Source organism: Lycorma delicatula, chromosome 9 (genome assembly GCF_047948215.1).
Source record: "Lycorma delicatula isolate Av1 chromosome 9, ASM4794821v1, whole genome shotgun sequence".
Lineage (NCBI taxonomy): Eukaryota > Metazoa > Arthropoda > Insecta > Hemiptera > Fulgoridae > Lycorma > Lycorma delicatula.
In genome coordinates, this window is record NC_134463.1 from 96502179 (window position 1) to 96514754 (window position 12576).

At 25.8% G+C, this 12576-nt stretch overlaps 1 protein-coding gene across 10 annotated transcripts in view; it reads left to right on the forward strand.

Annotated features, from left to right (window-relative positions):
• LOC142330548 (bifunctional purine biosynthesis protein ATIC) overlaps positions 1 to 12576 on the forward strand; it is a 55316-nt gene that overhangs the window by 41442 nt on the left and 1298 nt on the right. For 4 of the 10 annotated variants that reach the window (XM_075375894.1, XM_075375893.1, XM_075375892.1 and 1 more), the window contains exon 13: positions 1761 to 2097. In XM_075375894.1, the coding sequence (XP_075232009.1) occupies positions 1761 to 1880 (120 nt within the window). In that variant the 3' untranslated portion in view covers positions 1881 to 2097. Of the gene's footprint in view, positions 1 to 1760; positions 2099 to 4844; positions 4863 to 5064; positions 5768 to 10675; positions 11650 to 12576 lie in introns of those variants that run through there. The other 6 variants (XR_012757801.1, XR_012757802.1, XR_012757803.1 and 3 more) reach the window with 6 other exon arrangements.

The window sequence follows — 12576 nt, forward strand, 5'->3', positions numbered from 1 at the left end:
TCCAAAATAACTTTCTGTATAAAATAGCTTTGAAAAATTATTTGGTAAGGGCTTTCAAGTTGGCAAAGTTGCATTATTGTGTTTTTTAATTTGAAAATAAATTCATGATAATAAAAATACATTTATATTCAATGTAAATATATAGGACCTTCGTAAAACTATGGGGTTTATTAGCTAGATCAAGGCATATTTTGAGAAATTATGTTGGTAGTACTGAAAACTTCTACCAGTTTGTGTAAGAACCATCATCTTAATCACTGCATTAGTTTATGTAATATTGAAGAGATATGCTTCTCTGTTTTCTTTTCAAGAAAAAACACAGTACGTTTTTTAGTACATTGAACTGAAGTCAAAAGTTTTACTTCGCTTTTCAATGTACACGTGAAAAGGAGCCAATACTTTGATTCAGTTGGTTCAAAGAAACAGAATCTGTTCTCAAACAGAAATTCACCTGGAGGACATGAGTATCAGAAGAAAGTGTTGAACAAATTAGACTGTCTACAATCAGAAGTCCTAATAAATTCATTGCTCATCGAATTCTTGAGTTATAAATTTCAGAGAAACATTTATAAAGTTCTGTGCAAAAGGTTGCACTTGTATAGGTACAAAATTCAGCTAGTGCAAGAAATAAAACCATGTGATTCAGAAAAATATTTTCTTTTCTTTGCTGAAATTTTAAACAAAGTTAATGAAAACAAATTATTTTTAAATGATGTAATTTTTATAGATGAAGCTACTTTAGATTAGCTTTGAATTGTGTAACTTTGAACCTTGTGAATTACACAATTCACAAATATGGGAATCTGAAAACCATTATGTAAAATCATTTTTATCTTGATATGTTAAATGAGTATTGCTTTCCTCAACCAGATGGATTCAAAAATGTATATCAGATTTATTTTTAAAGATGGTGCACCCCACTTTAATGAATTCATTCTCTAGGCTTTTGATATAAAATTTGCAGATAGACGGATAGGCTGAGAAGGCCCTAATCCTGGCCTCTCAAGTCAACTTACACCCAGTCCATTGTGGAGACATATTATTAAAAACATTGTTTACTTACCGAAATTACACGACCTGAATCACTAAAGGAATGAAGTAAAGAACCGATATAACCATAATAGAAAAATAACCATAATTATAACCATAAAATAGAAAATATGTTACATTGTGTATGGCCATAAATTGAATATTAATTCAATATTCACTGAGGACAAAGGGTGCACAAATTCAAATTTATTGTTTATATAACAGAACTCTTTGAGATGGAAAATTTGACAAATAAAAAAATTTGTTTTTATTTAATTCACGACTTAAAATTCACAATTCTTTCATGATGATTCTATACACTTTCCAACAAACATAAAAGATATTTTACTCTGTATATCAGTAGCAGAGATCTACCAGAGTGATAAATTAAATAGATTAGTTTGTCTTTCAGATTAGATTAATTTATGTTCCAGAAAAGATTAGTTTGTGTTCCAGAAAAGAAAAATGTTAAAATATTACAATGCATTTGTCAAAGAGCCAGTGCATTTAAAAATGGGTTACAAAGAAAACTCACTATAAGCAATTTTATGTCAATAGGCAGTCTACTGATTTGGTTGAAATCATTGTGATGTGTATTATATTTTTCAAGTTCTGTTTAGGTTCTAAAACATTTTAAAATTAAAAATTCAATTTGGTATAAATTTTATTGAGAGATGTCTTATGTATTGCTTTATGTATTTGTTATTAATTATTTTTCTTTTTCTTTACAGAGTGGTGTTCAATATATTGCAAGTCCAGCTGGATCTACAAATGATAATGATGTTATTAAAGCATGTAACGAACATAACATTACAATGGCACATACTAATTTGAGACTGTTCCACCATTAACCCTTTGACATGTAGACATCTGGGACTGGGTTATGCTAAAATGCTTTAAGGTATTTTTCACAAATTTGTAAACAGTTTTTAAAATAACATTGTACGTGCAATTTTTAAGTAATGTGTATGAAAATATAATACTTACCAGGAAAATCCTGGAGATTCTTTTGGTCTATTTAGTTTTGATGCATAGCGATTTAAAAAAAAAAAATGTTTTTTCTAATTAAAACTTAGATTTTTTAATGCTTCACAAAAAATTTGCAATTTTAGCACAAATTTAGAAAATTTCCCTTGATTTAAAGTCGATGAAAACACATTTTTTAAAGTATGACTATTTGTGAATAAAAAAAAGAATCATTTATATGTTTATTATTTACATATCTACATCGTTTTTTTTTTGTTTTTTTTTTTTTACAAAAGTTGACTAATCAACATTTGTGTTTAGGAAAACATTCTGCTTGGAGCCCTTTGTTGCATGTGTCTGAGATATTTTTTTTCCATCAGCAGTGCATACACAGCATCTTGATTCCTTTCTTTTCTTTCAGGAAGTCGTTCTAATAGTATGGTTTTTTTTATTCAAACCCATACTTATAATAAAGGCTCAAAAACTTTTCATTTCAAGTACAGTTACATTTTCCCAAGTTCTGTAACATACAGCCAGGTTATTTGCATTTTTTGCAAAAAATTGCTAAGCAGATCTATTTGTTTCTTTCATAAGAACTTCCAGCAGCTGTACAAGTGAAATAAAGATTAAAATAGGCTGTTGGAGAAGAACCAATGTTTGGCATGCGCTTAGGGCCAGGGAGCTCCATGTACCGATGAGAATACCGGTGAATTGGTTGTTCTGGTTCATTAACATTCACTTAATCATCTGCGGGTTCCTCATCACTTATTTCAGTCTAAAACTAAGTCTTCCTCATTTTCAGGGATTATATCACTGTCATTATAACTAGACAGTTGTTATTCACTTTCATTATTATCAAATAAATTTTCAATTTTGTGGTCGTTAGGGCTAGAATGTGGTAGAGCTATATTACAAAACTGTGTAATATTACAAAATAAAACTATGATTAACGAATTTGTATTATTCAGAATGTTTCATAAAATATTTAAGAAATAAAAAACAAAACCACTCACATGTAGTAAAAAAGCATAAAATGAAGAATTATCAAAATAAATAATAGAATAAAACTATTAACCTCTTATATTCGACAACATAACCTCAAACGGCAAGTTAGATGTTGACTATTTTTAAAATGTTCATAGTCGAACCCTGTATTCAATTTATTGATAATATTGAAATCGTTATCCCTTTAGCTTCTATACATATGCACTATCTGTTGGTGAAAATAATGACTACAATTAGTTAGAAAGCAGTACTGGCATATCGATACCGTACACATTTTCATAAGCATCGTAGGTAACTATGTTACCTTACACTTATAAAGGTTAATGAACTTTTATAATTTTAACTTTCATTTAATAACATTCCACTTTGTAAAGAAGCATTCTTCATTTTTAAGTTGTTGAAATCTGTCATATTTTTTCATTAATTTAGTATTTGAGTTAGTTCATGAATGTTAATTTACTATTACATTTTCAATTTAGTTTTGGGTGATAGTGTGCATCAGTGTTATGTACAATTTTCAGTTCTTGTGTTGTATGCTTTTTTCCTTCTTCCATTTATCTTCCTTTACTCGACTGAATATCTCTTTGCTAGATATCTTGATCTTTTAGCTTTTATTCCAGTATCAAAATCCTAATGGTTGGTATTTATTATTTTGCTATTAAATTTGATTATCCTATTTATCCTAATAAATATCCTATTAGTATTAGGATTATCCTAATACCTATCCTATTACTATTTATTAGTATTCTAATTTTTATCTGTTGTAAGTTGCCTTTTGATCTGAAATTTATTGTTAATAATTATGTTTTTTCTTAAGAATATGTAAACTGTATTTTTACCTGTTCAGTGCGGATGATACTATCTTGTAATTCTATATTAGTGGTATAACTCTTGTCTAAATTATTAAACAATTTGTTGGCATTTATTAATAAATGCATGGAATTTTTATTTATTAGGTTTATGGCTGTTTGGATGTTTAGAACCGTCTGATAATATAATCAGACAGTTCTTCACTGTTTTCTTTGATCAGTTTATGTAATTTTTTTTAAGTAAGTCTGTTTAATTATATAGAGGTTTTTGTCTTATGATATCTTTTGATAAGGATATAAAAATATTTTGTAAACGTTTGTGTATTTAAATAATAAATTGTTTACATGTTAGATAAAAAAAACCTTTTTTATATGTTCTGGTTCAAAATGCCAGAGCCTTTACTAAATATGTTATTAGTGATGGGTGACATTTCAGAATGCCATTTATGTTTCGTATGAGAGGAAGAAAACAGTTTGCCTTTCATCCAGAAATTTCTGGCTTTTGAATCCTCATTTGACTTGACCTTTTAAATATGCTTCAAGATTCATATTTCATTCATTCATTCACTACAAAAAATAATGTTATCCGACCTGTAAATACAAAATTTTAAGAAAAAACTTTTGTTAATTATTTATAATATAATATTTCACTGTTGTGCATTGAAAGCTTTTAATAAAATTTGCCCCACATTTCATATGTATTAAAAACTTTTCTTCAGTTAATACATGTTATTCTTCTTTTGCATGCCCTTCTTATATCAATATGGTTATATTTTATGTATTTTTTTTTTTTTTTTGGTGATGGTATTTTTTTATTCGTTGGTGCCTGGTTTGTGTGATCAATGTTATCATTGGTTAAGTTGTCAGGAGGAGTGTATTAAATAAATCAAACTAAAATGTATCTTTTATATCGTGCCTAAAATGTATTTTACTAATTAATATTTTTAATTTAAGACGTATATGAGGTGTAATTATATACAAAATTAGTCTTAAATTTTTATATTTAATTTATAATGTAGTTATAATATATTACAGGTTTATATTTGCTTAAATGACTGAAAAATTGTGATTCAAATGTCTTAGAAAGTACTGTATCGGCCTAACATCATAAGTTATATAAAAATATAATTTTAAAAATTAAGTTGTACTTATATGTGCAATGTTCTACAAATAAGAAAAAAAAATTAAATAATATATCAAAATATGTTGCAATGTGATTTAATGCGTGATTTATTTCTTTTACTGGCTTTCACAGATAATGCTAGTGATGATGCAAAACTTGAAATGATGTAAGCAGCTATTATTATATATAATTTCTGACAAGTTATCATATACATTTAGCGTTAAGAATTACCTGGTATAACCAAATTAAGTAGAACTCAGTTTGGTAAATCATTTTACCCTGATTACAATAATTGTCATTATATCCAGGCGAGATGGTAGTGTCTTTACTTATTATCAGAAAATTCTGGATTTGAATGAAGATTGGGTTTGGCATTTTTCATATGCTGCTATCAGATTCATTTCTTATAAATAACTGTAATTGGACATCAGCTTATAATTATTAAAAAAATATTTTTAATTATATTTAATGTGCCCTGGTTTCACATTTGTGTGTATGTGTACATTTTATATTTATTTTTGTAATTTATTATATTATTTTTATTTTATCATTTCATATGTTAAATAAAAAATTATTTACTGAGAACCAATCAAAACTGAATTTAAATAAACATTTTATTTGCTATTTTGAAACATCGATAGAGATGACAGTAACATGCATACCAAGCCATGTTTGACTGTCTTGGTTATGTACTGAAAATATATTTATATATTACTATGCTTGTTAATGAAACATAAAGAAATATAATAAACACTTAAGACCCACAAGTCATAAAAATTCAGATTTTAGAACTTTATAATTTATTCTCTTTGTGCTGCTATATAATGTAATTTTGTAATTTTAACCAAAATTTCAGGGTGTAGCTTATATTTGAGTGGGTCGTACAGTACATAGTTTATTTTATAAAAGTAACACTAACAATTGAAGAATTCTGCAACTTCAATTAAATCTTAACATTCAGTAATTATAATAATATTAATTTACTTTTATTATTTAATGGATCTTTTACTTTGTGTGTATTTCTTTATTTTTATATGTTATAGTAGTGGTTATATAAAGTCTATACTTCATAAACTTTTACAATACTTCTGCAAGTATTAATTAGAACTTTTCTTATTATTTATTATAGTTAATAATCAAAAAAATGATATTCTGAAAGTTACAAACCTATAAAGAGTGTTGATTGAGTTATCTAAAATATACCTTTTATGTTATCGTAATGTTTATTCTATTGACTGTCATTTCATACTAGTAAAATTGCTAGAATATCATACAAAAGCTATATAATTGTAACATGTGTAGGGTTAGGATGATTATGTGTAATGACTAAATTATTTAATTATAAATATCGGGTTGTAACTCAAAAAACATAAATTTTACGGAAACGCAAAAAGAAAATTTTGTTTTTGTTGATGGTTGATTATTGATTATTGATTTTACACACAATTTTAGTTTATGGTTTTATCTTTTTTATTTTACTATTATAATGTATTTATTGCTTTAGCAATGAAAAATATTTTTACCTCTTCTATTTATGACACTTTTCTTCAGAAATGTTTATTGCATTTTTAATTTATTTTTCTTTTCAAACTGTGAATAACGATAATTAAATGAAATACAAAATCGTATACTTCTTCAAACAATGTTTTTATTAAAGTAAATTATTAAATTAATTTACAGAAGTAAAAAGTAATTAAAAAATATTATGAAATAGGAAGTACAAAATATCAATAATTCTGAAATAATTTTCATTATAAGCTTCATCTTAAATACCAAAATCTTAAACTTTTGATATGCAATTATTATAAAGATCAAAATCACGATTGCTTTTAAAATCTAAATTATATAACTCATAACTTAAAAGGCAAGTTGTACATACTGTAATTATTTTGCAAAAAATAAATGAAAAAATACTAAACAGGATAAAAATAAATCTGTTTCCTTTTCTAAATTATTCTATTAGTTTAAAATTTTTCAAAAAACGATTAATGTTGTCTGAATAGTAATTAAAAAAAAAAAAAATAGAAAAATTAAAAATAAGTTAAAATTAAAAAATAAAAATAAAATACAATGAACAAACTGTAATTGAAAATAATACAAAGTAGATTTAAATAAAAATAACAGAAAGTAATAACAGACAAAATTCAAAATACTTGCTGCATTTATTTTTAATTACCATAAACAATTGTAGAATGTTCTTTAATATTTAGGAATGTATCCGTTATTTTACAAAAGCTTTAATTTATTTTCATATAAGCTTAACTTTTATATGTCTTAGTAAGTGTGTGTAGTGTCCCAATTATTATTTCCTACATCCTTTGATTTCTATAAAGATTTTTTCTTAATGTTAATTGTCTTAAAGTCAGAATTCAGACATGAAAAATTTATAAAAAAATTTAAATTGTTTATTTTTACAAATGTAAGCGGTCTTCTGTCTTTAAATGATATTTTTTCACGATCAGAATTGTAACTGAAATTATTTCCATAATATGAAACCAACTGTTCTACATCAATTAAACCATCATATGATAACTCTTTGATTTTATACAGTATACCCTTTTTTTGCAGTATGTATTAACACAATAAGTAGGTCAGGTACACAGATAGGTCCACATTTCAAAGATAATTTTGAAATGTGGATAACTTTCTGCGATCAGTTCTTGCACATTTGTACTTTGGTTCAATGGGTTGTTTATGATGACAAATGAAATCTCTTTTTTTTTATTTATGTCGCCTAAGACATAGTATTTATTACAAATTAATACTCATTCATCGTGATTTATTTTTCTGTAACATTTAAGCTTGCAGTTACACAGTTTTTTTGAGTGCTTTTCCTGGTATGACTTTCTTGCATGATTTACCCTCACTGAGAAGCTGTTTTGCTTTGTTTTTTGTCCATTGTGATGGTTGACGAATTCTTTTACGAGATTTTTTAATTTTTTTTTGTAACTGATCAGTACTTATATTTTCAGATGAAATAGAAAGCTCAGATTATTATTCAAATCTAATAGCAATCCATCCTCTTTAAAAGAACCAGCAGGTTTTTCCACAGGATCATCAATGTTTGTTAGATGATCATTGATGTTTTCTGGTAAAATCAATGTCTTAGACTGAGTGGTATCTAAATATTTTTCTGATTCTTTGTCAGTAGATGAATCTGAGGAACATGATGTGGAAGAATAGCAGAAGTGTGTGGATGATGATATTGGTTTATAATTAGGATCAACATCAGTATCATACTCAGAACTGTAGCTATCATTAGAAGATTCTTTTCTTTTGTTTCTGTCATAATCTTCACTTGTGGCACTATTATATATTGCATCTAAACGATGCTCACTTATATGCTAACTTATAGCATTAGATAATGCATCTGAACTGCCTACATTTGTGGGACTATTAGCCTTTATATCCAAATGATGCACTTGTATTGCATCAAAATTAAGGTTCTCTCTGGTTTGTAGATGTACAGGCGTTCTTTGGTGGGCTTTATACAGAATTACCTGTCACAATTTTTTAATAGGTATTTGTCTCTTGAATTCATTTTCTGAAAAAAAAAAATTGTAAGCAGTTTACCAAAACTGTAATAAGGAAATACATAAGAAATTTTGTTGTCAAAAAATTTGTAATCACTAGCACATAGCAAATGTGTAAAAGTTTTTTAAAGAATTTCATTTTATTTTAAATATTTAATAAAAATATATTATAATTATACATAATTTATATGTAGCAAATCATAATAAAAGCAAAATTTGTGAGGCTTTTTCCATGAAAATGGATAACTCAAAACAATAGATGTTAAAAGGACCATCTCTCAGAAGTAGTGATAACATTCCGATGAATATAGTATTTAGTCAAAGTAATACGAATTTAAATGGACTATACATTAGACATAATGATAACATCCTGATGAATACTGTATCTACACAAAATATTACTCGAATGGAGTAATATATATGGAATATATTCCAAAGAATGGAAAATATAATAAATATCGCTGTAAAAGTCCTACGAGTGTAGTATTAACTCAATACTGTGTTCAATGGAAATTAAGAAAGATAATAATTTATACTTACCAACAAAAACTGCAGCAACTTGAAATACAACTCTTTTGTCGGAAAGTTTAACACTCTCACTTAATAAATAACAAATGATACTGACTTACATGGAAGCAACGCTGGGATCACATGTAGAGAAAAGAGTTGTTAGTGTTCTCTACTGGCTACCACAACTATTCTTAATACTGTTTTTCTGGGGTATAGAGCATGCTGTTTAAAACATCACTGTGAATTATTAAAAAAAATGAATTCTTTTGAGTTACAACCCTCTTTTTTGGGATGTGGCGATATAAATTTTAGATTAAATTGGCCTTGTTAAAAAATAGGTACCATTATTATTGTGGTATAATGTCACACAGTTTAACTGATATAACTAAATATTGTATATGCTTTAATGTATTTCTGTGCTATATTATCAGCATAATCTGTTTACAGTATAGTTTTAAGATTATTATGCATGCATCTATATATAATAGCTTTATAAGTATGACTGATTATAAACTTTTATGTTATTGTTTGATAATAAAGTCTGAAGAGTATATAATCTTGTTACAAAGAGAATACATTTATTTATTGTTTTATACGTATATGTTCTAATGTTGCTGTAATTGTATTGGTGCTCACAATAAATTATTCACACTTTAAAACCAATTATTGAGGACCATTTACTGTGGACCGATAACAAACATTATAAATGATTTCATTTGATATTATGGCACATATTCTTTTCTTTTGCCTACTCTTAATTCATTGATTGTTGGAAATCTTTTTATTGTTAATGCTTATGTTGATACTGCGTTGAATGTGTGGTATTCAAAACTATATCTTTTTATCCATTACATCTGTTTGTTAAATTTTGAACAGAATGTTACTTTAATTTTATAAATTTGTGTCCTCTCTGCTTGTTTATGCTTGCATAAACAATTCTTATCTGAATTCTATTCATTCTGGGTATGAAGTATAATGATGGAATATTTAAAGCCTTTTTGATTTATTAATATCAAAATCTGATAATTTTGAAATTCCAGTCTCCAAAGCCTTTAGCAGTCAGATTTGTAAAATAAAGTTTCCATTATTTCTCATTTTTTATTGTTTTTGATTGAATCTCTTATGGAATTTATATATGTGTATTATCAACTTCTATTTACCACAAATTAACTTTTAATTACAATTATAATAGTTATATTGGCTAATTTCTTTCAAATTGCATTTTAAAATTTCTTTACTATTTTATTTATTTTCTCGTGTTAACAGTTGCATTTCAAAATAAATCTGTTTCTTCTTACCAAGTCATATTTTAACAATTATTTAAAATTTAATGAAAAATTATTTTTTTATGTGCTCTCAAAGCGCTTATAAGTTGTTTTAGTACCCTCTTTGTGTAAATTATATATTTAGTATTAATTAATTATTAATTTTTTAAATTGTTACTTAACATTTGTAAGGCTACTATTTTAGTACGTTGTTAACATTACATTTAAAGTACATTCAATAATTTCTTAGAATATAAGAATATTAATTTTGCTTATGGATAATAGTTTAGTTAATATTTATTTATTTTTAATATATAATCAAAATGATGGTGTGCCAATAAATTGGGCAGATGTTATTTTATTTGTATTTTTTTATTATAATAAATAAATATATATGTATATTTTAATGTTAAACTTAGTGTGGTTTTTATTTAGATTACAGGGAAGGATAAATATATAAGACTAATAACAGGCAGTTAAGTATACACTTTTTACAGCTTTATTATGCATACACTTAATTGACTCTAAAATTAATTTTCTGTATTTTTAATCCTCAGTGCTATACATAATGTTCTAATTCTTTCTTTAATTCTAAACTAAGTGGAAGTCATGTTGAAATTGCAAAAGAATTTGAAACATTATGATTTATACATTCTTAAAGTGTTTTTTTATATATTAATTAAAGAAGTAGAAATTTTATTTTCTTAAAATTTCCAAACTTATTTTCATTTTATAGCCAGTTAAAAAGTTTGGTACTTACCTTGCTCCATCGACTGCACACTCCGTAACTACAGAAAATGCAACAAAACTTTATGTCGACAACAATCCAATGGCATTTGTGCTAATGTTAGTACGTACTTTATTATATTTATTTTTTTGTTTTTAGACAAAATGTGAAGTTTTGTGATTTTTACGTTTGAATTGACATCTGAAAACAGGAGTGAGAAAAATACTTAGCTGTGAAACCGGTAGCGGAATGAAGATAAGGCTAGGGCTTACAGAAAAAGTTTACTTTATTTAATATACTATTCACCTATCGATAATTTTGTCATGGAATCTTTATAGTGGATTTAGTTGATTATTGTTTTAGTTTTCTTTATTTTTCTGAGAATAAGTTACTTGTATTATAATATGATATATAGCATTTTTTCTTTAGTTTATGTTGTTAAGCTTATTTCAGTCAGAACTCTCTTAATTTTGATTACAACTGTTAAAAACTTTGGAATTTATAGTAGAAATTACTTCTTAAATGAAATATGTTTTTAAGACTGATTTTTTACATTTTATTTAATGAAATTATAAAATGTATATGTTACATGTATGATATGTTTAGTTTGAATTTTCATTTCATATAGGTTTATGTTATTTACTCAAAAACAAATACAGTATTTTGTTATCTAATAAAACTTGGAGTTTTATTTATGTTCCATGTGTTTATATTAAGTGCCATAACAAAAATAAAAATGCAATTTTAAAACTTGTTTTTTTTTTTTAATAAACATTACTTCCTTTATTGTTTAAATGTTTTTTCTTCCTTTCGATTTTAGTCCAAATGTTAAAATAAAATTTCATTTCATTACTACCTTCAACTTCAGAAAAAACTTTTGAACTAGGGTGTATTCATATACACTATGAAAATAAACAATTTCTATAATTGACCTAAAAATGGATTGATTAATTGGAAATAAATTATTCATTGCTGTTGTATTTGTTATCATTAATTATTGTTATTAATTAAATCAGCAGTAATTATATTTGTATTTATGTTTTTATAATAAACATGTATTAGTGTACTGGAACTGATAATTAACAAAAGTCATCAATAAACATACCAAAGTAACAAGCTTAATGTAAATTTAATAATTTATGTAGTAGGCTTTCCAGATTCATTAATTCATCATTGGTTACAAAATTTTACGTAAGGTAATGCAGTACCATCATTACTGGTTAAAATCTGATAGTTATGATAAACTGTATTAGATATAACAAAATTTTCAGAATTCTGAGTATAACTGAGTAGTCCATGGTAAATCAGATGATAATAAGATAATTGTAAATATTTAATTCTGAATATCATGGCAACTGCCAGTCTTTAGATGGAATAATGATAATGCATTGCCTGATTTAGTATTCTGTTTCTTTTTATAAATTCATGGCTAATGAATTTTAAAAGTTTATATTTAAATTATTGAATTTATTATATTAATCTTGCTATTTTGGTGTGATCATAGTAAACTTTGTTTTATGTATATATTTCTATGCAAACAGAAAAGGAGTGTAGTGGTTGATAAGCGAGTTATATTCTTTAAAAGACAGTCTTCTCTCTATTTTTCTGG